The following is a 26,533-nucleotide window of genomic DNA, read 5'->3' as shown; positions in this document are numbered from 1 at the left end:
AGGCATTACATTTTATCACACCCACAAAACGATTTGTACTCATGATACCATGTTTTACAACGTTTTGGCTAAACTCTTTCCCATAATGCCCCATTACAATGTTGTACAATGTGGCATTGTGAGTAAAAATAGTGTGATGATGTGAAAAGATCCAATGCATTTTCCTTGATCCTTTAAAACTAGTGGTTAGGATTCAGCAGTCTCACCGTCGCGATCTGGGTTTGATTCCCGGTGATTCCAATGCTGAGCGATATTTGGCGTCTGATCAATGTTTGCTCAATTACAGGTCATACATGCACAACCAAACTATTGAGTTTTTTGGGTGAAAACTGTGTGTATGCACTAGTAAATCCAGTATTTAAATATTTTAATGAACTGCTTGTTCGAGCTGGGAAAAAACTCGTAAACTAGAATGAACTTGTAATGACCAGCGTCATTACAAGTTCCTCCCAGTTCACGTGGGTCTTTTCTACTCATGCTTATGTTCAATAACTCAACACCGTGTCCATCAAGTTATCGCCAGAAGGATTCTTGGGAACATTTACAGACAGGGACTGAAAGGGGCTCAGCAACGTGTCAAAGTCTGCACACCTCCCACCTCGAGGAGGCCCTGGGGTCCTGGTGCCGCACAACAAATAAAACGTCCGACGGAGGGGCCAAATCCTTTCTTCTTTGTGAACGTGCGCACGTTTAATCCTTTAAGGCGACTCAGCAGACCGCCACCAAATCGTGAGTAAGCGGTCGCTGCCGTCATGATGACCTTCAGCTCAGATGTTCGTTTTTTGTGGCAATCCGGGTGATCTTTTGACAGCTTGATTTGAAGTCAAGGAGATTGGAAGTGTCTGCAAAATGGGATTCAGTGAGCTGCTGGATGAGGTGAGTCATCTGATTACAAATGTCAACTTTTGGAAGTGAATCTGATTACCAGAAAAAAGTTTCAGGAGTTACCCGATTACAGTCCATGATTTAAGACATTTTATTGTCCCTCCAGTTGGGATTTCTGTTCAGAAGAGAATACACTTACAAAGTATAACAATACTGTCCAGTAAAATTAATAAAGTGACCGCTATTAATGACGCATTTTTACATAAAATTGTATTAGATAGACACTGTATTCATCCCCGTAGGGAAATTCACACTTGCAGCAGTATCCTCGTGTTGAAAAATAAAATAATAAAACAAAAGGGATAGAATACAAAAATACCCAATATTTGTTTATATATATAGCAGGGGTGGCGAACACGTGGCTCTAGAGCCGCATGCGGCCAATAAGAATGCGGCTCTTTGCCTCTTCATATTTTCTATTTACTGTGGCTCTTTGCCTTGTTTCATGTTTAGTTTTTTTGTGTGTGTGTGTTGAGGGTGGACACTTTCCTTGAAATCAACACAAGAACAATGCTTGTTGTATTGTAAGGAGAGGAGTGTGTTATGGGAAATAATATGTTTTAATTGTTTGTGTTTGTGTGTGTGTCTGTCATGGCAGGTCAGTGCGCGGTGTGGCTCTTTGACTCTCACAGTTAAAAATTTCGGCTCTTTGTGTCAAACTTGTTTGCCACCCCTGATATAGAGTATTTAAATAGTGCTACTGAAAATACTGTAAAAAGAATAGGGTTATATGCAAATGAGGGGGTCGAGTTTAATGTAGGCTTTTACTCCCCCGGGTGGAGTTAAAGAGCCTCATTGCATGAGGAAGAAATGATCTCCTCAGTCTGTCCGTGGAACAAGGCTGTGACAGAATTATTACTTAAAACAGAATTTAAATTAAATACAGTATACCCCCAGGATATAACTCTCTTCTAATGGTGGAGGATAGAAACCATGGTAATTTGCTATTGCGTTCCAAACCCAGTTACCTTAATAAACACATTAAAATAACAAAATAGTATTTGAAGTACTACTGATGTGTAATACACATGTATATGAATAAACAATGTGATAAATGAATATACATCATACATCTCAGCCAATTCATTCATTATCTGCATCACTTATCCTCAGTAGGGTCGCGGGGGTGCTGGAGCTCATCCCAGCAATCTTCGGGCAGTGGGCAGGGGACACTCTGAACTGGTTGCCAGGGCACACAGGGACAGACAGTTCGCTCGCTCATTCACATCTAGGGACAATTTGGACCGGCCAATTCACCCAACATGCATGTCTTTGGAATGTGGGGGGAAACCGCAGTGCCTGAAAGAAACCCACACAAGCATGGGGAGAACATGCAAATTCCAAACAGGAAGGTGCAATCTCATGACCTCAGAACTGTGCCGCACATGCGCTAACCACTGCACTGCTGTGCTGCCCTTTGAGCCAATTGCCCCCTTTAATTATTTGGATTCCACTTATTATGCCACAATAAGCCTTGCACAGGAAAACGGACCATGTTGAATAAAAATTAAGATAGTGTGAAGAAGTGTATTTACCAATAAACGCCGGAGAACGCCTATCTACTCAGATGGAATAAAGCCAAAACCCCTTCACTTTGCCATTGTAGATAGATCGATAGATACTTTATTCCTCCGTGTAGGGAAATTCACACTTCCAGCAGTATCCTTGCGTTCCAAAATAAAGTAATAAAATAAGATATAGAATACAAAAATACCCAATATAACATGTTGATGTAGAGTATTTAAATAGTGCTGCGGAAAATACACACTGTAATAAAAATAGGGTAATATGCAAACGTGGGTGTGGGGTTTAATGTGGGCTTTTACTCCCCTGGGTGGAGTTAAAGAGCCTCATGGCATGAGGAAGAAATGATCTCCTCAGTCTGTCCGTGGAACAAAACTGTGACAGCAGTCTGTCGCTGAAGCTGCTCTTCTGTTTGGAGATGTGTTTCTGTTAAAGTCAATCATTATTATGACTATTTCGTGGCCATATTTCCCCATATAAAATACATATATATAGTTTAATTCGACATGATGGTGGGAGCATAAACTCACGACCTTCTTGGCTGAGGTCCCGAACAGAGAGAGGGGAGTGTTTATTGACGTCAGAGGAAACAGTTGACAAGAACACGATTTCAAAATAAAAGAATACAAGATTGATAAAAGTACAAGAGATATAATTACACTCATTGTTGAAACGTTCCTTTATGTGTGTGTTTGTATGAGAAACATTGTTTTTATATTTAGTAATATAAAAACAAGCTAATTACCTTGAGACAGAAAATCAAAAGATTTACATTGAAAACCTGACAGTTTCTTTTTCCCTTGTGATTAACTGCAGCTGGCATTGGTTTGTACGGTATTGTCCTATGAAGTGTCATCGGTCCCTGCGGGTTGCGCCCAAGGTGCATGCTACATCTAAACAGAGTACTATGAAATGCTTACTAGTGTAAGGATTACATATAAATTATGGACATTTATTTTGGGCCATGCAAAAAATAAGGTAGTCAAGTCATGTTTATTCGTATAGCCCTTAATCACAAAGAGTCTCGTAGGGCTGCACAGATCACAGTTTATTACAAACTACAGACTATTGTTACACCATCCCCTGATCTAAAACCTACACGAGAGCAAGGAAAAACTCAAAAAGCTCAGAATGAGGAAAATAAAGAAACCTTGAGAAGGGACCACACATGAGGTAATCCTCCTTCCTGGATGACCAGGCTGCAATGTAATATTGATAATAATAAAAGTTGTATGCAGTTAACTCTTCAACAGAGCTTATTCCTTTCATTAAAAGGTGAAGTCTCATCGTCATCGTCTGGTCAGAAGGGATGACGTTGAATTATTGAGCTAACTGTTTTACTATTGAACATTATAGAATATATCAATTTAGCGTTTCCTTGTGGTAAATTGTAAATCCTGCAACTAAAAATGTAAGCTACATATGTCATTTCTACCCAACATCTACATCGGGAGGGATTTGTCTCTGAAACAATTATAGTAACGATTTACCCAAGATCTAAAAAATCTTGTGCACGGGCAAGATAAAATCACATAGTTAAATTGCAAAATACATGATTTAATTCATTTTTTTAAATCTTTTAACGATATTGGAGAAATTGGAGAACTGGCTTTGAAATTCTTTAAAAAGTGCTTGAATTTGACCAGGAAAAATGTACAAACCCTGTTATCCGGTCTGACTAATCAGTTCCCGATATCGTGGGTTTTTAGAGTCTCATCTCATCTCATTAGCCGTTACGCTTATCCTCAATAGGGTCGCGGGGGTGCCGGAGCCCATCCCAGCCATCTCTGGGCAGTGGGCAGGGGACACCCTGAACTGGTTGCCAGCCAATCGCAGGGCACACAGGGACAGACAACTCATTCGCTCATTCACACCTAGGGACAATTTGGACCGGCCAATCCACCTGAAATGCATGTTTTTGGAATGTGAGAGGAAACCGGAGTGCCCGGAGGAAACCCACGCAAGCACGGTGAGAACATACAAACTCCAGGAAGTCTGGAGCTGGATTTGAACCCACGACAGATTCCCATGACATGAACTGTGCTGCACAAGCGCTAACCACTGCGCCGCCGTGCTGCCGGTTTTTAGAGTAGTAAGACCAATTTCGGCCATCTCACCATTAAATCTCCTATTTGTCAGATGGGCGGTTTTGGGCGATACCAGTGGATCCACGTGACCCTCATCAGTTTTCCGGGTTTATTGATGGCGAGTCAAAACCTCCTCAACAACTTTGTGTCCGGAACCCCCACACACCACTGCAGCTTTTCTACCAATCACAGCCTTTGGAACCTCACCCAGCAGGTACGAGTCGGCCTTTTTCGATCGGGCGCCACGCCACTGACACAGGATCTTATTTCAGCCAGACATGTTGAAGGCTTTCATCCCAATGGACTCTTCGGGAACACGACTGGAGCGCTGCAGGAGGTCAAATGGATGACTCGGCCGTTCTTCCTGTTTGTGGCCTCAATTTAATGATGTTAACTGTTTCTCAGATTTGTGACACCACAGTGGCAATTGCTCATCGCTAACAGCTCAGCTAACACAAGTCTCCTGCAAACGGAAAACTGTGTGGACGGGTGGACCTTTGACCACTCGGAATTCCTCGCCACCACCGTTTCCGAGGTAACCAAGATTACCCATTCTCAAGCATCAATTCACTAGAGGTTTTGTGTCATCGGTTACGTTTGATCATGATTTGTCTGTTTTATCCGAAATCTCTGGATGAGGTTCAATGTTCCCTCTAATTTTTTAGGGGTCTGAGCTTTCATTCAAAGTCTGTGAGCAACGCTTGAAACAACAGTGAGCAACAGCAATCCCAAGCGTGGCAACTAAATCATTATCAAACATGTCTATGTTTACGGCAATGCAAAATTATTTTTCACTTCTGCATGAATTGACTAATGTACGATACTTCGTTTGTTTTTACAATTCTTTCACAAGATTTCCATTTCTTTTTTTTTCCTGATATCTTTTGTCGCAGAATACTAACATTTTTGGGGGCTTATTTAGTCGGTTGAACGATACAGAACTGTATTTAATTACATTTTTTAGTGGAAGTACAATGTTGGCAACAAGATTGACTTGATATAATCGGTAATTATTTGAATGCAACACAAACTTTTTCTTCTTTTTCCCTGTTTTTTTCTACCTTTTTTTGAATTCCTTTAAAAAAATGCTTTTTCCTTCATTTGTATATTTTCTTTTTTCCTGCTCTTTTTTTCTTAGCTTTTCACTACTTTTTCATTTTGGTATTTTTTTTCTTTTTTGTTCTATTCCCCCCTTCCTTTAACTCATTTTGTACATCATTTTACATAATATTTGGTCATGTTGGGATTAAAGAAGCAAAACAACCCGAAGAGCCGCTTGGGACCCGAAAGAGCCGGTTCTTTTTAGTGAGCCGAGCCGAATAAGCCGGCCCCCAAAAAATTCTACTGACTTTACTCAACTTCGTTCTACTTCGACCTTGACTTCAAAATACCGCATTTAGAACACAGCTTCAGGGGAACCCTTGTATTTTTACCTTCATGCACTGTAACTTTGACTTAATTCGCTTCTTTATTAGCAATTTCGAGCCCTGATTTTTGAGAGCTGGCTAGAATTTCTTGTGCGCGAAAAAGCTCTGGGTAGTGCGCAATTGCGCACACATGCAGTTTAGAGGGAACATTGATTAGGTTTTTGCTTCTCCCTATAGCATCACTGCAAGTCTGGTTACCATGGCGATTGTATACTGTGCAAAAAATACAGTGTTGTATCGTCTCGTGTTGTCTGTCCTCAGTGGGATCTGGTGTGTTCCTGGCGACCCCTCAAGCAGATGATCCAAACGATTTACATGGGCGGCGTTTTAGCAGGCGCCGTCATCTACGGTGGCCTCTCCGACAGGTGAATTTCTTTCATTTGGATAGCACATCAGTCCCCCAGGATACAACATTAATTTGTTCTGAGTTGGGGTTAGCAGGGGGAAATTCTAGTATAGCGAGGTACAGAAACCCATTATAATTAACTACTGCCTTCGAAACCCCCAGTACCCCAGGTAAAGTTAATAAAATACAAAATTGGTATCTATAAGTAGGATTTATGTATAATACATGTATACGAATAAAAAACAAGTAAAAATACATATGATTTAAAAAATGAAACTGTAAAACCTTGGTGTGACATGACTTAAGCTGGTCGGGTGGAGTAGAGGGTGGATGCAGGAAAAAGAAGATTCTCATACTCTTAGATTTCCATGCTTTAATCGCCTCCTTATCATTAATGGTTCATTTTCATGGTTATTAGGTTTTCGTTTCCCCATTTAGCATCACAGCAATCCTTGAATCCCAAGTGACTAAATACAGTGGAAAATATATAGTACTGTATCGTACTGACTTGCAAAGTCTTAAGAAGGAGAGAAAGACCCCAGCATTTTTGATAATATCTACCAATAACAGACAAGCATCTTAAACATGGCCGCATGAAATGTTTTTCTCGTTGCTGTCGCGTAGAAGGTTCTTCTAGTCAAGTCACATTTATTTATATAGCCCTTAATCACAAAAATATCTCAAAGGACTGCACAGGATTACAATTACACAATTTCCTGATCTTAAACCATCTACACCATAAATTCAGAGTGTCAAAGGCGGGTATGCCGTATCATGGTGTTCTTCTGTATAGGATAATATACATTTACAAAAGTACTTTAGCAGTTGATGATAATCCCAGAAGTAGATATTCTGTAGAAAAAATACAGTACTGTATCAATGACTCTCAAAGTCTTTATGAAGCGCATAAGAACGAGAGAGGGCATGGTAGGAAGGAGTTTAGCTAAAAGCCTGTCGGCATTTTTATGATACCAGAACCAAACCAATAGCAGAACAGCAAATATGAATGACCTATATTTTATGTTGACGATTTCTGTGTAGGGCAGAACGGCGATACAGTGGTTGGCGTGTGTGTGGCAAAGTTCTGAGGTCATAAGATCGAACCTCCTGTGTGGAGTTTGCATGTTCTCCCCGTGCTTGAGTGGGTTTCCTTCGGGCACTCCGGTTTCTTCCCACATTCCAAAAACATGCATGTTAGGTTAATTGTGAATGAGCGAGCGAATTGTCTGTCCATGTATGCCCTGCGACTGGCTGGCAACCAGTTCAGGGTGTCCCCTGCCCACTGCCGGAAGATAGCTGGGATGGGCTCCAGCACCCCCGCATACCTACTGAGGATAAGCGGTGCAGATAATGGATGGATGGATGGAATGTCTGCGTATTATTTGTTATTGCGACATCCGTGGCTGCCTGGTCATCCTGAAAGGGGGATTACCTCATGTGCGGTCCCTCTCAAGGTTTCCTCATGTTGAGGTTTTTGAGTTTTTCCTAGCCCTCATGTCGGTTTTAGATCAGGGGATGGTGCCATAATAGTCTCTGGTTTGCAATAATCTGTGGTCTGTGCAGTCCTTTGAGACTCTGTGTGATTAATGGCGTCAGAAATACTCATGATTTGACTTGACTTGAAGTTTTTGAGTTTTCCCTTGTTCTCATGTTGGTTTTAGATCGGGGAATGGTGTCATAATAGTCTGTAGTTGGCAATAATCTGTGGTCTGTGCAGCCCTTTGAGACTCCTTGTGATTAAGGGTCTCACAAATAAACTTGACTGGACGGGCTTAGAGATGTCCTTCGTTATACGCACAAATTGATACTGGGGAAAATTACGTAATGTTAGATTTTAATATTACAAATGTATCGTTTACCAAACTGTTCGAATTAGTTAGCTGATTTCGCCTAACAATGAATCCTCGTTTCTTTATGGAAAAATGAACAAGAGACCGGCATTTCCACATGCGGGCAGATTTAATTTCTTAAATAATAAACTAAGTGAATTCCATCGAATTAGTGTTGCTCTTTGTCGAGCCTCTCTCTTGATTGTTTCTCTCGATCTTCTGAAGTTCTTCCTCTGCCCACGCCTTTCTTCCAATCTGGCGTGTCAGCTCCTCCCATGTGGGCTCCACCTCGTCGCCTCGATGTCTGGACCGGTCAAAACATCCCCGCGCGTTTCCATGTCATCAGGGCTTTGTTCTCCAAACATTGCCGGCCATCTGCGTCAGAATTCTGTTATCAACATAAATAAACAAAACATTCGCATTCGGAACGGCGTGACCTGTCATTGGGGGCGGCAGTAGCTCAGGAGGTAGAGCGCTCGTCTTGGGATCAAGAGATCGCAGTTCGAATCCCGGCTCCTCCGTGTTACATGTCGAAGTGTCCTTGGGTAAAACACTGAACCCCTAATGCCCCCAATAAGCAGGTTAGCGCCTTACATGGCTGCACGGCCGCTATTGGGAAATATGAAGCACACTGTAAAGCACTTTGGGAAGTCTTGACTTGAAAAGCGCTATATAAATGCAGATCATTTCATTTCATTGAACTTAAGCCTTCTCTGTGAAAAATCTTCATTGCAATGAATAAATGTAACTTGTATAAAATCCTTTATAGTAAAATGTATAAAATCCTTTAGTAAAGAGGGGCTGAAAATACATCCATCATACACCTTAAATTGAAAACGTGGCAAGGCGAGGTCGCCATATCCTCAAGGTCTATTGTACAAGGTTAACTCTGTTTTCTCACTTCGTCCCAGGTTCGGGAGGCGCTCCATCTTGATTTGGTCTTACCTCCAGCTCGGCGTCTTGGGCTCCTGCTGCGCCTTATCTCAATCTTACACCATCTACTGCATATTTCGGTTCCTGAGCGGCATGGCGGTGTCCGGCATCATACTCAACTCCGCGTCCTTGAGTAACGCTTTGAATGAATGAATGAAAGAATGAAAACTCTATTTTGAACATTAAAATAAAAACGGGACAAAAACATTGAGTCAACAACAAAATAATGTTACATAACTTCATTTATTTGTAATTTACATAAATTACAATAATCACATATTTTATACACTAATCTTCGTAATACCCATCCCTCAACGTCATAATGCCATTAGTTACCAAATATAACTGCGGCACCAATGATAATAACAACAATAAAAATAAACATAATATTTATAACAGTTATGATATAATAATAGCAACAATAACAACAAGTTAACCATAGTTTTAAACCCAGTATTTCCAATCTCACTCATATACCATTTTCTTCATCCCTGTATTTCGCCAGTAATATTTTTTGGTATTTAAATTTGAACTTGTGAATAGTTGGACGTTGTTTGATCTCATCTTGTAAATTACAGTGGAACCTGGGTTTTCGAACGCCTCTCAGTTCGAACAAATCGGTTCTCGACCAAAAATTTCGAGAAATTTTTGCTTCGCTTTTCGTTCAAAAAATCGGAGTTCGAACGCCGGTACGCTAGGGGCGATGCTGAGCGGCGTACGGGTGTAGATTGCCCCCACCCCTCGTGAAGAACTGTTGTCACGTGACCGCGCACTTCTTTTTGCTTTCGTTTTTAATATCGGTGAACGGAGTGTTTTATCCCCTAATTATGCCTCGGAAGAAGGGCGGTGCAACTAACAAAGTTGCTACAGGTGAAAAAAGAAGAGTAGTGCGTACAACTATTGCATTTGAGAAAGAAATAATAGCAAAATATGAAGATGTGCGAGTTTCCCTTCTTTCGAGGGAAAAGAGCATGGTAAGAAATCCTATTCATAAATCTTTTATTTATCCTTTAACCGCTCACCACTTGTTGTGGAGACCCCAGTGCTAAATGACGTGTAAACTACCTGATTTTTTTTATTTTTGCACGTTCATGTTAGCGTCATCTTTCGTACGGAAGATTACACTAACGTGAACGTACGATTAGCCTGGGTTAGCTTCATGTTTACGTTCATGGTAAGCCTTTAAGGATTCGGAACGGATTAAAATGATTTTACATTACTTTTAATGGCAAAAACGATTTTCAGTTATCGACCAAATCGGTTTTCGAACAGGGTTCTGGAACGGATTATGGTCGAGAACCGAGGTTCCACTGTATTCCAAAGTTTGACTCCACACACAGACACACACATACTTTTCCTGGTGGTTCTCACCTTTGGGATTTTGATTTTACTACAGCCCCTCACGTTATAATTTCCCTATTTCCGAATGAATAATTTTTGGATGTTTTCTGGCACCATGTTTTTGTTGACCTTAAATAACAGTTGTGAAGTGAAAAATGTTATTAAATCATTCAATTTTAATCATTTGGACTGCAGGAATAAAATATGAGTATGATCCTGATATCCTACCCTGTGTATGGTTCTAATTGCACATTTTTGGAGGATAAAAAGGGGCTGTAGTAAACTTTTGTCATTATTGCCCCAGACTTCTGCACAAGTATGGCAGAACTAGAGAACAATATAATAAATACAATGCATTATAGTTTAAAATGAATTTGGCTTTATTAATTATTGAAATGCTTTTAGACACTAGTTTGTATGTGTCTGATGTGTGTTTTCCAGCTTAATCTATTGTCTATTATGACCCCTAAAATCTTAATTTCTGATACAATGTTTATTGCGGCACCATCCATTTTTACTTCTAAATCTTGATTTGCTTTGCGATTACCAAAGAATATTGCTTAGGTTTTGTTTGAATTTAAAGATAATTTATTTATATCCATCCATACTTTTAGGTGAATTAATTAACGATTAATGCAGGTATTGTATTACACCCGGGCGCTCAGGGTTGCACTGATGTACCTGACCCAACCCACTGTTTTCTTTCACCAGAAGTGGAATGGATCCCGACTAAAACCAGGACTCTGGTGGGCACGCTTACTTCTTTCTACTTCACCTTTGGACAATTAGTCCTGGCAGGGTTGGCTTATTGGCTGAGGGACTGGAGGAAGCTACATTTGGTTGTGTGTGCTCCCCACTTAATCTCATTTGCCTACAGCTGGTTCGTCCTTTTTCAACATTCAGTTTGCATACCTGCCAACCTCCAGGGCTCCATGCGCTTACAAACTGTCGTATTTTCCCTTACAAAATACAAAATAATCCTACACCATATTTTGTTTTCCAAACGTGTTTATTTATGTAGTTTAACATGTTATATTGTACATGTGTTTCGTTATATCATATATATTGTTAATTAGCATTTTGTTGTGAGATACTGAGTTGCTCGACATGAATGAGGTTTATTATAAAAAAGTTCAAACATTAAGTAGCTTGGATCCACTATAGAAGGAAAAAATACATGCAAATAGAATTAAGTAGAATAATACATTTCCTTGTTCAAATTATTTATTCATTTTCTGCATTAAATTATTGCTGGTAATGTACTTATATTTTTCTTCTTTATGCAACATAATTCGTAATATAATGGATCAAAGCAAGTGAGCCGTTTGAGCGCCGGCTCTCTTTAATGAGTTGAGCCGAAAAAGCCGGTTCTTTAAAAAGAGACGGACTTCCTTTCATTACACAACTACCACATGAAATCCCATGTTTTTTAAGACAGCATGTATTTCAAATTTACTCAATCAACCCCGCCTGTTGTTTTCGGATCAAAATGACTTACGGCGTTTTAATTCAGGTTCGGCCATTACGACTTGATGATTGTATCCAAAGAAAATTCAAAACTATGTTGTAAGGTAGGCCTACTGCTCTGCTTTCGCTTTGTTCACTCGTGATCAGAATGATGCATGATGGGAAATCCCCAAGCGGCAGACACATGCGCCTAGTAGCATCAAACCGCTCGCTTCGTTTGCAACGAAAAAACGATACCGAGATGGAGGATACCGCGGCGAACTCGTTTGACTCGATTGATTTACCGTTTCGGATGGTATCCATAATTGAAAAATTTGCGTTTTTCCGTACAGATTTTCTCGTACGTCGTACACGTCTTAAAATGCATAATAAACGTACTTTGTACGGCAAAAACCTACAGGTTGACAGGTATGAGTTTGTCTCCACGAAAAATACCTGCCGATGACAACTGTTCCTTGCTCAGGTGGTTATCGGAGTCGCCGCGTTGGCTGGTCCTTAGGGGGCGATCTCAGGATGCCTTGAAAGCACTCCACAGAGTCACTGGCATCAATGGAAAACCGGAAGTGGTGGACAAGCTAACACTGGAGGTAATCCTGTTAACAGTGTTGAGCGTGTTACTGAAAAATAGTAGTTAGTTATTTTTACTAGATACTTTATTTCAAAAGTAATCCCCTTACCCCGGATTACTGACACCCAAAAGTAGCACGCTACTCTGAAGGTAGTCCTGTTAACAGTGTTGAGCGTGTTACTGAAAAATAGTAGTTACTTTTAATAGATATTTTATTTCAAAAGTAATCCCCTTACCCCGGATTACTGACACCCAAAAGTAGCACGCTACTCTGAAGGTAGTCCTGTTAACAGTGTTGAGCGTGTTACTGAAAAATAGTAGTTACTTTTAATAGATACTTTATTCCAAAAGTAATCCCCTTACCCCGGATTACTCACACCCAAAAGTAGCACGCTACTCTGAAGGTAGTCCTGTTAACAGTGTTAAGCGTGTTACTGGAAAATAGTAGTTAGTTACTTTTGCTAGATACTTTATCCCAAAAGTAATCCCTTTACCCCGGATTACTCACACCCAAAAGTAGCACGCTACTCTGAAGGTAACTAACTAGTTACAAAATTAAAATAGCCACATGATAATAGAAATACAAAACGTGTACACCAACCTCTGGAAGTAGTGAACCCCTTTCTTAGCTTGAGTAATCTTAAGAGCTTTTCAACAAACACTTAGCCGAGACACTCCATATCCATTTTGTTTTTGGACTTCAAACCACTCAAAGATTTCCTCTTCTGTTGCTGAGTACTATCCAAGATGATTTTACCAAAAAAATAACTATAAATGTTTGCCCCATTGATCTCCCATTGGTTTGTTGACCCTGTATAAGCCACGCCTATTTCTCATGCGCTGCCTTCCATTCGCTATTGATGACAGGCAACCAAATTAGTGCATTGATTCTGACCCCCTGATTTCAGTATTTTATATCATTTATGTGGATAAAGCTTGGATGGGAGTATACATATATATATATATATATATACAGGACTGTCTCAGAAAATTAGAATATTGTGATAAAGTTCTTTATTTTCTGTAATGCAATTAAAAAAACAAAAATGTCATACATTCTGGATTTATTACACATCAACTGAACTATTTCAAGCCTTTTATTATTTGAATATTGCTGAATTTGGCTTACAGCTTAAGAAAACTCAAAAATCCTATCTCAAAATATTAGAATATCATGAAAAAGTATACAAGTAGGCTATTCAACTAATCACCTGAATCATCTAATTAACTCGAAACACCTTGCGAGGGTTTCCTGAGCCTTAAAAACACTCAGCTTGGTTCAGTAAACTAAATCACAAGTATGGGGAAGACTGCTGATCTGACTGCTGTCCAGAGGACCATCATTGATACCCTCCATCAGGAGGGTAAGACACAAAAATAAATTTCTCAAAGAGCAGGCTGTTCACAGAGTGCAGTTTCAAAGCATATCCACAAAAAGTCTGTTGGAAGGGAAAAATGTGGCCGGAAACGCTGCACAACCAAGAGAGATGACCGCAGCCTTAACAAAATTGTGAAGAAGAGCCGCTTCCAGAATTTGGGGGAGCTTCAAAGACAGTGGGCTGAAGCTGGAGTCCAGGTATCAAAAGCCACAGTTCACAGACGTGTCCGGGAAATGGGCTACAATAGCCGTATTCCCATGGTCAAGCCACTTCTGAACTCAAGACAACGGAAGAAGCGTCTGACTTGGGCTATGGAGAAGAAGCACTGGACAGTTGCAGAGTGGTCCAAAGTCCTCTTTTCAGACGAAAGCAAGTTTTGCATTTCATTTGGAAGTCAAGGCGCCAGAGTCTGGAGAAAGGCTGGAGAGGAGCAAAATCCAAGTTGCTTGAAATCCAGTGTGAAGTTCCCACAGTCAGCAATGGTTTGGGGAGCCATGTCAGCTGCTGGTGTTGGTCCACTGTGTTTCATCAAGTCCAGAGTAAATGCAACTGTGTACCAAGAGATTTTAGAGCACTACATGCTTCCATCTGCTGAAAAGCTCTATGGAGATGAGGATTTCATTTTCCAGCATGACCTGGCACCTGCCCACAGTGCCAAAACCACCAGTAACTGGTGCACTGACCATGGCATCACTGTCCTTGATTGGCCTGCTAATTCCCCTGACCTGAACCCCATCGAGAATTTGTGGGGTATAGTTAAGAAGAAGATGAAAGACACCAGACCTACAAATGCAAATGAGCTGAAGGCCGCTATCGAAGCATCCTGGGCATCAATAACACCTCAGCAATGCCACAGGCCGATTGCCTCCATGCCACGCCGGATTGATGCAGTAATCCGTGCAAAAGGATTCCCAACCAAGTACTGAGTGCATCAATGGACATTTTCAAATGTTTGATTTAGTTTTGCTGTTATAAAATTATTTTTTTACTTGGTCTGAGGAAGTATTCTAATATTTTGAGATAGGATTTTTGAGTTTTTTTCAGCTGTAAGCCAAAATCAGCAATATTCAAATAATAAAAGGCTTGAAATAGTTCAGTTGATGTGTAATGAATCCAGAATGTATGACATTTTTGTTTTTTTAATTGCATTACAGAAAATAAAGAACTTTATCACAATATTCTAATTTTCTGAGACAGTCCTGTATATATATATATATATAGTAGGGAGAATATCGGTAGGGAGAAATTATTTCACTCAGTGCTTGAGACGGGGCCATCGTAACTGTATTAACTTTGTTAGAGCAATATACTGTAAACATGCCGTGTGATGCTGGCAGGCTATAGCTAATTAATTTTACCTGAGCGCAGGGGGAACAGATACCGATTAGATCAGGGGTGTCAAACAGGCGGCCCGTGGGCTGGATCAAGCCCGCTAAGGGATTGAATCCGGCCCGCGAGACAATTCGGAGGGAAGCGCAAGAGAAAAACGAACTGCAGGTTGAAATATGTCCACTTGACGTTGCTAAAGCCAGGTGCCTCTCACAAAGATGATGTACTTGTATTTCTTTCCCTCTGTCTTCCTCCCCTTTTCTCTCTCCATCTCTCTCTCCCTCTCGCTCTTTCACTCTCCCTGTCTTTCTTTGTCTCTTTCTATGTGTGTTTCTACATTATTTTGCTCTCTTCCTTTTTCCTTCTCTCACTTTCTCTCGCTCTTGCTCTCCCCTTCTCTCTTTCTCTCCTCTCTTTTTCTCTTTGGATTTCTTTATTTCTCTCTATTTCCCCCTCTATCACTATTTCTATTTTTATTATTTGTTTCTCACATTCTCCCTCTCTCCTTCTCCCTTTCTTAGTCCCACCCTCTCTCTTTTTCTCTCCCTCACTTTCTCCTATTTCTTTATCTCTCTTTTTCTTTCTAATCTACTACTCCGGCCCGAGGGAATGTGTGTTCTATCGTGTGGCCCCCGAGTTAAAATGAGTTTGACACCCCTAGACTAGATGGTGTTAAAATTCTGTCCATACAAGTAGCTGAAATACTCCCCATGTTGCAAATTCGCTAGTTACAAGGTTTAACAAATAACGCATTATAGTAATTGCAATCCAGGAACGCGTTTCCCAACACTGCCTTTAATGCATATTTTCAATCCATCCAGCACATCTTGCAGCATATTGATCGAGAAACCGTATTGTAGCCAATCCAAGCTTGACGTGTGCACCATGTGACCCGCAGGTTCTCCACTCTCACATGAGCAAGGAGCTGGAATCCAATCGTAAAACAATGACCGCCTACGACCTGGTGAGGACGCCTGGCATGAGGCGGATCTCTATCGGCCTCATGGCTGTCTGGTGAGCGGGGTTCGTACGGGTGCTTGAAATCCTTGAAAATGCTTGAATTTTCATGTTGTGTTTGAAAGGACTGAAAAACTGCTTGAGTTTTGGGGGAAGTGCTTGTAAATGCTTAAAATTGTTGCAGTATTCTCAACAAGTCTACTTAAGAATGAGGTTGACACTGCTCTCTGGTGGCTTCTTTGCTATTGCATTTCTTCTTCTCGCGGTTAACTGCAGCTGGCATGAGTTTGTACAGAATAGTCCTATGGATCGCGCCCAAGAGGACAGGTGCATGCTACACCTTCATGGGACACTAGGAAATGTGTATTAGTGCAAGGATTACGAATCAATTATAGACTTGCAAAAAAATTAAGGTAGTGTTTTCCCAGTGGTACAAGAACTTTTTGCAAATAAAACGTAAACTACATATTACTGTCAATTCCACCCAATTCCTATATTTTTCCAATATCAACTACGCCATATTCACGATTTACTCAAAATCTTGTTAATTGTACACGTGTAACGACCCTCAATCATGCGCGACACAAGGTTTCACAGTCACTCGGTTTATTGCCTGCATTCAGTAAACAAAACAATACAAGGGCATCTGTTCGCGACTGCAATAATCTTCAGCGCGATGCAAATTAGCTGAAGCTACGGCAAGCAGACAACATGCGAGCACATTAATAGTGAAACTTTAATAATAACAATGAACATAACTTTCCCACGTACCTGCATTAATCTAAAACATTAAAGATAGAAAAAACGGGTCATCACTCAACTGGCCGCACCTCGTGGCGTGTTTGCATCAAAATATGTTACATCATCGTTTCAAGCTGTATTACTTTACTTCTTATTTAGTGCTTTTTTAATATACATCATTTAGCACAACTTGTATATCTTTATATACAAGAATAATTTGTGAAAGCAGCTCCTATATCTAGCAAAATATGCATTTTTTTATCCAACTGATATTGGGCACATCTTACCTTCAGCGCGATGCAAATTAGCTGAAGCTACGGCAAGCGCCGAAGCCCATAAAGTGACAAACGAAAAAAGACAGTCACAGACGCCCATGACTTAACAATTGAATGAGGTACCGGAATATTAACAGTAATACAACAAAAACACACATTTTGTGAGAATTCCAAAAAACATTCAAAACAATCAAATTTTAACTCTGTTACACCCGCAATATTAAACTCTTATATATAGAGAGACTAACTGTAACTCATCCTGATGCTAACCAGCTAGCTTTAGCGCATGTGTGGAGCTCCAGTCACTTGAATTGACTCCTTACAGACTCAAGTAGTCAGTTATAAAGATTTGGGACTTGCTTGGGAGAAATCGGTCCATTCTATGAGCTTGTTTTTTCTTTGGGTCTGGAGGAATCCTCGCTTGGGGCACTGATCATCATACGCGTTGATCAAGAAATTTTTGTTTTATTGAAAATATTTTAGACTTAACATAAAGGCAGCTGACATGATTGGCTGATGAACAGTGGGTGTTATGCGAGTGGCGCCCTGCTCCGTCGACATATTTAATTACAGTATTTTCCGCACTATAAGGTGCACCTAAAAGTCTTAATTTTTTTCAAAAGCTGACCATACGCCTTATAATACGGTGCGCCTTATATATGGCTCAAAGGTGTGTCGCAAAGTCTTGCAACTAATGCAACAGCCGCCGACTAAATTTTCCCCCAAACGTGAAGTAGTCCACGGTGTATGATGGGATTTATATACCGGCGTTTTATTGGCTAACCAATGTGTCAATCATCAGTTGAATCGATCACTATTGGCTAAAGTTATCTGGAGGTAAAGGGGGCGGATCCTTTTTATCATTTACGGGCTTGCATAGGCTAAAGCGACAAAACAAAGCCTGCAATTGGCCGAAAGAGATGAATGTGAAAAGTTTGGTTGGTTGTCAACGGCATAGAGAAAGCATGTTTTACTATTCTGTATTTGTAAATATTTTATTCTCCTGGATTTACTACACTCACGAATATAAGAGGACCATGGTTGCACATTATTGTTGAACACAACGACTTCGGTGAGCTACTCCGGCTATATATTTTCCCAGTATCTTGTTTCTGAGTGATATTGATGTTTCTGTGATGGGTCTTATTTTAAATTAAACTCAATTCCAAGTGTTTATTGTCATATGCACAGTTAAGTTGCGAGCGAAAAAGAAAATAGAAACTAAGGAATGGTTGGCATTTCTTTAACCTTCCGAATGATATTTGGAACGATGCATTTGAGTGACATCGTACGGACACCGCATCCGCACCACATCCGCACGTGTCTACGACACGTATTTGCTTCTTTGCAAGCTTTGGGAATGTTAAGGGGGTAATAAGTTTGACTGAACTATCTGACTGTTTTGTCCACGTTCCCATTGTAGCGCCTTATAATCCGGTGCGCCTTATCTATGGAAGATATAGGACCAAAAACTATTTTTGGGGGTGCGCCCTATAACCCGGTGCGCCCTATAGTGCGGAAAATACGGTAAAACTGCAGGTCATTGCGTGACACCATGCGGCTTATCTCTCTTGTGCTTCTCTCTGCATTGTCTCGCAGGCCACGAGTTTCATACATCAAGGATAACATTTAAGAATTCGACAATAATATTATGAAATAGCCTCTGATACGGTGTCCGTCCATGTTCTTCTCTTAGGTTTGCTACCAGCTTCGCTTACTACGGTTTAGCGATGGACTTGCAAAAGTTTGGGGTGAGAGTGTTGATATTTTCTCCTAGTTTCTACTTTCACTCAGCTAAGAAGTATTTTTACCTTGGCGCAGGTGAGTATTTATGTGATGCAGCTCATCTTTGGAGCGGTGGATTTTCCTGCCAAATTTGTGGCTCTGGGCATGCTCAGCTACCTCGGAAGAAGGATAACCCAAGCCGTGTGTCTCTTCATGTCTGCTCTTGTCATCTTTGCCAATATTTTTGTCCCGAAAGGTATGAACACGCAACTTTTCATTGAGAGTTTTTACGTTTTCTAATATACAGTGTATTTCTCTCTATCAGACATGCAAGTTGTCAGAACGACTTTGGCGTGTCTTGGTAAGGCCTTCACGTCGGCATCCTTCACCACCGTCTATTTGTTCACGGGAGAACTTTACCCAACCATCATAAGGTACGTTATTGTCATTCCCTGTTTCTGAATACGTCTGTCCAACTCAGTTCATAGAAAATCAATTCTGATTGATTGAGCCTATTGTAGCCTTGTTCCTAATGGTTACAACCAAGTACAGAAGACCAAGGATAGGACATCTCATGTTGAAATTTCAAAGTAAAATTGGGGTTCTGGAAACTTATTTATGATTTTTGATATTCGCAAGCTTTATTTCCATGGTTATCAGGATTTTGCTTTCCCCTTTAGCATCTCTGCACACCTTGAAACCCATAGCAAGTAAATCACAGTTCACGGATCCCTTAACCACTTGGGTCGTAGGGGCACAAACTACTGTGGTGTGTCTTGGGCTAGTACAGCCTGGTGCTGCTCATCTATTAACAGGCTGTTTAGTTTTTTTTTTTTTTTTTTGCTCCCCCTCATGAAACAGATAGTATTGGTTTCCATGTTTACCAGTAGCAGGAGAAGCCTCCTGATTTGAGTCAGATACAGCACCTTCATCATCTGGTCGCCGTTGTTTTTCAATGCAATGCGTCGACCATCTTTTTTAACCACTAAGAGGCACCAAATAATACAAAATATCCCTTTTAGTGAAGAATAAAACACATAACTTTTTAAAAAAAGGGGAACATTGATTTTTAAACTACAGCTGACAATTATATATGATATATATATATATATATTTATTTTTTTAAGCATGTTCTTAGGATTTGTGCCCTGAGATGTTTTTTTTTTCAAGTGGGCCTTTAAAAACAAACATTAAAATGATTGTTCCCAAAATAACATCCACGCGGAGGTCAAGACTTAGTCAGATTGAAATGGAATTGCTACACCTTCATGCTTAAAACAAAACAAAATGTCATAGATCATGATGACCCCATTGCAGTTCTTGTACACATCCAAAAACTCTGCATCAAGGGCTACCTCATCTGACTCTTGCTCATTCTTTAGTTTCAAATTGTCCCCATGCTTTTTATCGACTACGTCCCACACTCTTACCTTGACCACATCATGAGCAGTTTTAGTCCCAAAAAATATATTATTGTACCTAAGACTCGCACCAGAGATTTTGAACTGGATAATGGGAGAGAAAGGCATTGTGGGCATTTCGGCATTTTGATTATACTATGACACGAACCAATAGTGGTTTTACATAACATCGACCAAAAGTAGACAGGCATCTTAGGGACAATTGGTTACACCACATCAACAACAAATTATTTTGTGTTCCTAAAAACGTATACATCAGTTATCTGCACCGCTTATCCTTGGTAGGGTCACGGGAGTGCTGGAGCCCATCCCAGTTCTTTTCAGGCAGGGGACACCCTGAACTGGTTGCCAGACAGTTGCAGGGCACAGACAACCATTCACTCGTTCACTCATACCTAGGGACAATTTGGAGTCACCAATTACCCTTCCACGCAAGTTGAAATTATGGGGAGAACATGCAAACTCCTCACAGGAAGGCTGGTAGCCGGATTTGATCCCATGACCTCAGAACTGTGCCGCAGACATCCTAACCACTCATTCACTGTGCTACAGTTGTTGATGTGGTATAGTAGGGAAATAGCTGTAAGGAGGGTCCGAAAAAACTTTAACCCACTCTGTAAAGCGAAAATGCTCAAGGTGGGGACGCTGTACGCCTAGGGCTTACCCCAGGGGCCACCAACCTTTTTGAGGCTAATGGCTACTTTTTGTTACTGATTTTCACAAAGGGCTACCCTTTTTTATATCAATTTCTAAAATAAATATGTATGTCATTTCTATGCCTTTACTGTTATTAGCGAGTTGTTATTATTAGAAGTCAACCACTAAAATATGTCAGTTAGAAATCAAATTTAGTAGAAAATCACAATGACCCATACCTTGTGGACCATTTTCTAAACCTGTCCACGGGCTAGTTAGGTGATCTTAGGGGGCCATATGGTGCCTGCGTGCACCACATTGGAGACCCCTGGTCTACTGTAATATTATTAATAACATAGCAACAACATAAACATGTGGTAGTACTAATCCGTAGCTCTCAGCTTTAAAAAATAAAGTTGGTCCTCTAATTTATTACAGTCAATTTTATTTTTATGTATTGTAAAAATTTGTGGTCAAATATGGACAGTATTTATACTGGCTTTTTCTCCCAAACGTCTGTAGGCAAACTGGTATGGGGATGGTGTCCACTATGGCCAGAGTAGGCAGTATGGCGGCACCGGCTGTTCTTATCCTGGACGAGGTAAACCTTTTTAGTTACTTTAGTTTCCTCAGTTAGGTTTTGAGTTTTCCCTTGCCTTCATGGAGGTTTTAGATCAGGGGATGGTGTGATAATGGTCCGTAGTTTGCAATAATCTGTGGTCTGTGCAGCCCTTTGAGACTCCTTGTGATTAAGTGCTATACAAATAAACATGACTAGACTTAGTTGAATGCAGTCGCTGGTCGTGGATTTTACACTTGGGCCTTCAGCTCCGGTCTGAATTATTGATGTGTTGTTTATAAACGAACCGGCTACAAGAGCTGCCTCTTGGAAGTGACATCTCCTTTTTTATTTGTGAGGACTCGGGTGGGGGAGGTGTGATTTTGGCTGGTCCCCACCTTGCTCCCAGTTCGATCGGGAAGCTGGCAACGCACACTGCGTGAGAGGAGGGGGTGTAGGCTACGAAGTTAAACAAGACTCTCTAAACAGAGAAAACGAACAATGACTGGTGGATATTTTTTTCAAAGTCAGCAAGAGAGAAGCTCGACCCGACCCTAAAGTACCAACCCGGCGTGACCGCAGCGTACGGAGCCGGCCCAAGATCCAGACAGACTTGGGTTAAGATCTTACCTCTAGGCTGAAAGCGGCAGACAAAACCTTTCCCCGCTTGCAAAAGGCCTGCTTGCTTTGGAATTGTTTGAACTCCGCTTTTAACAAATTAACACTATATACTGTATTTCTTGGTGCAACTATTTTCTCCAAGTTTAACGGCTGTTGGCATGATCAATTAGGTGGATTACCGCCCCTAGCCAATCGGTGTTGTGAAGCAGGTGACGTTCCTTAATGCCCAGTAGCAGGCGTTCAGATGCCAACTCGAAATCTGATTGGCAAAACCGACAGCTTTCTCGAAGACTGATGTTACGGGACAAGGCCTGCAGGATTTTTGTAAAGGCTTCGGCGTAGATTTCTAACCCTACCAATAACTAATGGCTGAAATGTGATCGCTTAATATCTCTGTATTATTTGTGATTGCAACATCCTTTGCTGTCTAGTAATCCTGAAAGGGGGATGCCACATGTGCGGTCCCTTCTCAAGGTTTCTTCATTTTCCTCATGTTGAGGTTTTTTGAGTTTTTCCTTGCCCTCATGTTGGTTCCAGATCAGGGGATGATGTAATAATAGTCTGAAAAATGGTCTGTGTATTAACCTGTGCAGCCCTTTGAGACTCTTTGTGATTAAGGGCTATACAAATAAAAATGACTTGACTTTTGGAAGCGGAAAGACATTTTGGAATTATTTATGAAATATTCATTGACACAATGTAATTAACATCACATGATTACGATATTCTTCAGGCCAGCAGAGAAAGCCTTGCAGGCCCCGACAGCCCACCACCGGTTAGAAGCGATTTCATGGCAGCTTAGTTGAATCCCGAATGTCATTTCTGCCAGATATTCCCCGCTCTTCCCAGCGTGGTTTACGGGGGCGCTGCTGTGTTGGCTTCGGGCTTCGCTTGCATCCTCCCCGAGACGCTCAACGCTCCGCTCCCGGACACGGTGCAGGATGTAGAGGAAAGATGGTGAGCGGTGCTTATGGCTAAAAATAAGGACTGGCAAGCTGTTTTATTTTAAAGGTTGGACTTTTTCCCATGGAAAAAGAGGTTCAGGTTAAGTTAAGTTTACATGAAGAGGTTGGGGAGCATTTTATTCGCCTTAAAATTCCACACAGAGATTCTATACAAGACTAGTGAGACAAATGCAGTTCTCATCATACTTTATCTGCATGTTTTTTCTTATTCAAATCCATTTCTGATATTTTTATACACTTAAAAAACACTCAAAATAAGGAGAAAAGACAACAAACAATTTTGAGCTTGCAAGGATGATAAGAGAGGACCCTAAAAAACCCTTAAAATGTACCATACTGAGCCTGTTCTGTTAAACACGTGCATAGAATATTTATTATAATGCCAGGGTTGGTTTATTCCTTTGTTTTGGTGAAATAAAAAAAGAGTTTGATAAGGAAATCAGTCCATGTTCATTTTGCGATTTAATTTTTGTTTTTATTCTGCTTGCAATGAAAATGCTTATAATGGTAGAAGAGGTCTATTTTTAAATAGTAAACCCGAGGGTTGGTTTATTTCTTTGTTTTGGTGAAATAAAAAAAGAGTTTGATAAGGAAATCATCCCATGTTCATTTTGCAATTTAATGTTTGTTTTTATTCTGCTTGCAATGAAAATGCTTATAATGGTAGGAGAGTTCTATTTTTAATTATTAAAATCCAAGGTTGGTTTATTTTGACTATTATTTTGTATAATCGTCCCTGTTTGCCAACCCTTCATGCTGCATATTGTACATCTTGAGAATTGTGTAATATCCTCTTTTGTTCTCCTTACAAGTTAGAAATTATTGTCTTTTCTCCGTATTTTGAGTTCCTGTTAAACTAAAAAACTATCACTTTCATTTCAATGCGTTTGAATTGCTTTTTGTTTGTTTGTGTGAAGGTCTGGGAAAAAACCCAAGGAACAGAAGTGCATTTCTTCAGAAGACGAGCAAGTGGCCTTGTCTTTAAAACAAGTGAAAGAAGTCGAAGGGAGCGGTCTCAATGCCCTCTGACCAAAAATGTCGTTAACCATGTGCATTGTGTATTATTTGACTGTAACCAAGTAATTTTAATTGATACAGATGAATCAATGATTAACCTAAGAAAGCATTTAAGAAATACAAATCATGATAAAGGAGGTGATTAAAAGGATGTCATCCATACCTTCCAATTGATACTGTTTTCTCAGTATTTTGATTTTTTTTTTTATCATTTCAAATTGCATACGCCGTAGGTCAATTTTTGTATGGGAAAAATGTTTTTTTTTTCTTTTTTACTTCATTTTTTGTCAGACCGATCTCCTCTTGCCCATCTTGGCTTTGTTCCAGATCGTCTCAGTCACCGCGGTACACTAACAAATGTTCTCCTTGATCAAGCAGTTATTTCAAACTGAATTGTGTTTCTAATACAAAGTAAAACCATCTCTAGAACATGAATTCTGTGAAAACCTGCACTGCTATGTACAGTGGCTTGCGAAACTATTGGGCCCCCTTGAACTTTGTGACCTTTTGCCACATTTCAAACATCAAGATATACAAGTGTAATTATCTTGTCAACAATAAGTGGGACACATTCGTGAAGTGAACACACTTTATTGGATATTTTAAACTTTTTTAACGAAAAAGTGGGTGTGCAAAATGATTCAGCCCTTTACTTTCAGTGCAGCAAACTCTCTAGAAGTTCAGTGAGGATCTCTGAATGATTCAATGTTGATCTAAATGACTAACGATGATAAAAAGAATCCACCTGTGTGTCATCAAGTGTCTGTATGAATGCACCTGCAGTGTGATAGTCTCAGAGGTCTGTTCAAAGCGCAGAGAGCATCATGAAGAACGAGGAACACACCAGGTAGGTCCCAGGACAACAATCGGTCGTATCCTGCACAAATCTAAGAAAGAATCAATTTCTTAAAGATATCCATAGAAAAAGTGTCTTTTAAAGTTTGCCACAAGCCACCTGGGAGACACACCAAATGTGTAGAAGAAGGTGCTCTGGCATTTTTGGCCACAATGTAAGAGCAGCACAGCTCATCACCCTCAACACCATCCCCACAGTCAAACATGGTGGTGGCAGCATCATGGTTTTGGCATGCTTTTCTTCAGCAGGGACAGGGAAGATGGTTCAAATTGATGGAAAGATGGATGGATCCAAATTCTGGAAGAAAACCTGGTGGAGTCTGCAAAAGACCTGAGACTGGGACGGAGATTTGTCTTCCAATAAGACGATGATCCAAAATATGAAGCAAAAGCTACACTGGAATGGTTCACCCAAAAACATAAGGTCTTAGAATGGCCATGTCAAAGTCCAGACCTCAATCCAATTGAGAATTTGTGGAATGAACTGAAAACTGTTGTTCACAAACGCTTTCCATCCAACCTCACTGAGCTTTGAGCTGTTTTGAAAGGAGGAATGGGCAAAAATATCAGTTTCTCAATGTGCAAAACTGATAGAGACATACCCCAAGCGACTTGCAGCTGAAGGTGGCGCAAGTATTAACTCAATGAGGCTGAATCATTTTGCACACCCACTTATTCTTTTTTTAATTGTTAAAGTTTAAAATATCAAATAAAGTGTGTTCCACTTCATGATTGAGTCACACTTATTGTTGATGCTTCACAAGAAATTAGTTTCTTATCTTTGAAGTCTAAAATGTGGCAAAAACTCAAAGTTCAAGGGGGCCAAATAGTTTCACAAGCCACTGTATAATAAGCAATACACAATTTATTGTAAGCGGGCAAAGAACTAAGAAAGATGCTGAAAGAAATGTTTGTGTGGTCTATTCGGTAAATAAACATGTTTACACAATTTACCTTTGATTTTATTCCACATATGTCAATCAATTTTGGGCTGAAATAATATTTCTGGTTGACTGAGTCTAGTATAGCCTCAGTCATTTAAAATTATTAATAAGAGGAGGAATTGGCTGAGGTCGACAGGAATGGTAATGTCACGATTTATTTTTAACTTTGCTGGAATTAAAACTTTGTAACAGGATTTAGAAGAATTTACTTTTATTGTCATTCTTCTTAACAATGCACAAGGAACGAAATTTCGATACACCTGACCCGTACAGTTAAACTGCAGCGTATACCAGCGCATACTGTTTCTGAGCGTTTCTACGTCATCAGGGCCTTGTTCTCAAAACAACGCCTGCCGTCCTCAGTTAGAGTCACGTTATCAAAATTCCCTAGTCAAAATATTCTGCATTTGGAACAGTGTGACCTGTCATTGAACTAAAGCCCAGTCAGTGAATATCTTGCATTAAACTCAATAAATGTAACTTGTATTCAACCGTATAAAGTCTTTTATAGTCAAATGTATAAAACCCTTCAGGCGTTAGCAGCCCAGTCTCACTTTGAATAATGTGCACTTATTTCAACAAGTGCTTGAAATTCTTAGGCTTGTTGTGTTTTCAAGGATTGAAAAGTGCTTGGCTTTTGGGTGAAGTGCTTGCAAATGCTTGAAATTATTGCCATGTCTGCTTAAACAGGACGCAGACACT

At 40.3% G+C, this 26,533-nt stretch overlaps 1 protein-coding gene across 1 annotated transcript; it reads left to right on the top strand.

Moving 5' to 3' along the window:
• Positions 1-513: 513 nt before the first annotated feature.
• On the top strand, positions 514-25,836 carry oatx (organic anion transporter X). The gene is made up of 16 exons (XM_088321745.1): positions 514-729; positions 812-876; positions 4,549-4,710; positions 4,769-4,833; positions 4,902-5,031; positions 6,185-6,288; positions 9,010-9,164; positions 11,084-11,252; positions 12,303-12,426; positions 16,014-16,129; positions 18,785-18,839; positions 18,910-19,069; positions 19,139-19,247; positions 21,393-21,471; positions 22,880-23,007; positions 23,933-25,836. The coding sequence occupies exons 2-16, from the start codon at positions 850-852 to the stop codon at positions 24,042-24,044; spliced, it is 1,695 nt and encodes a 564-aa protein (XP_088177871.1). The 5' UTR covers positions 514-729; positions 812-849; the 3' UTR covers positions 24,045-25,836.
• The last annotated feature ends 697 nt before the right edge of the window (positions 25,837-26,533 follow it).

The sequence above is a fragment of the Urocampus carinirostris genome, chromosome 17, assembly GCF_059441175.1.
Source record: "Urocampus carinirostris isolate Australia breed hairy pipefish chromosome 17, RoL_Ucar_1.0, whole genome shotgun sequence".
NCBI lineage: Eukaryota > Metazoa > Chordata > Actinopteri > Syngnathiformes > Syngnathidae > Urocampus > Urocampus carinirostris.
Note: the sequence above shows the minus strand (reverse complement) of the source record. Positions and strands in the feature narration are given on the sequence as shown.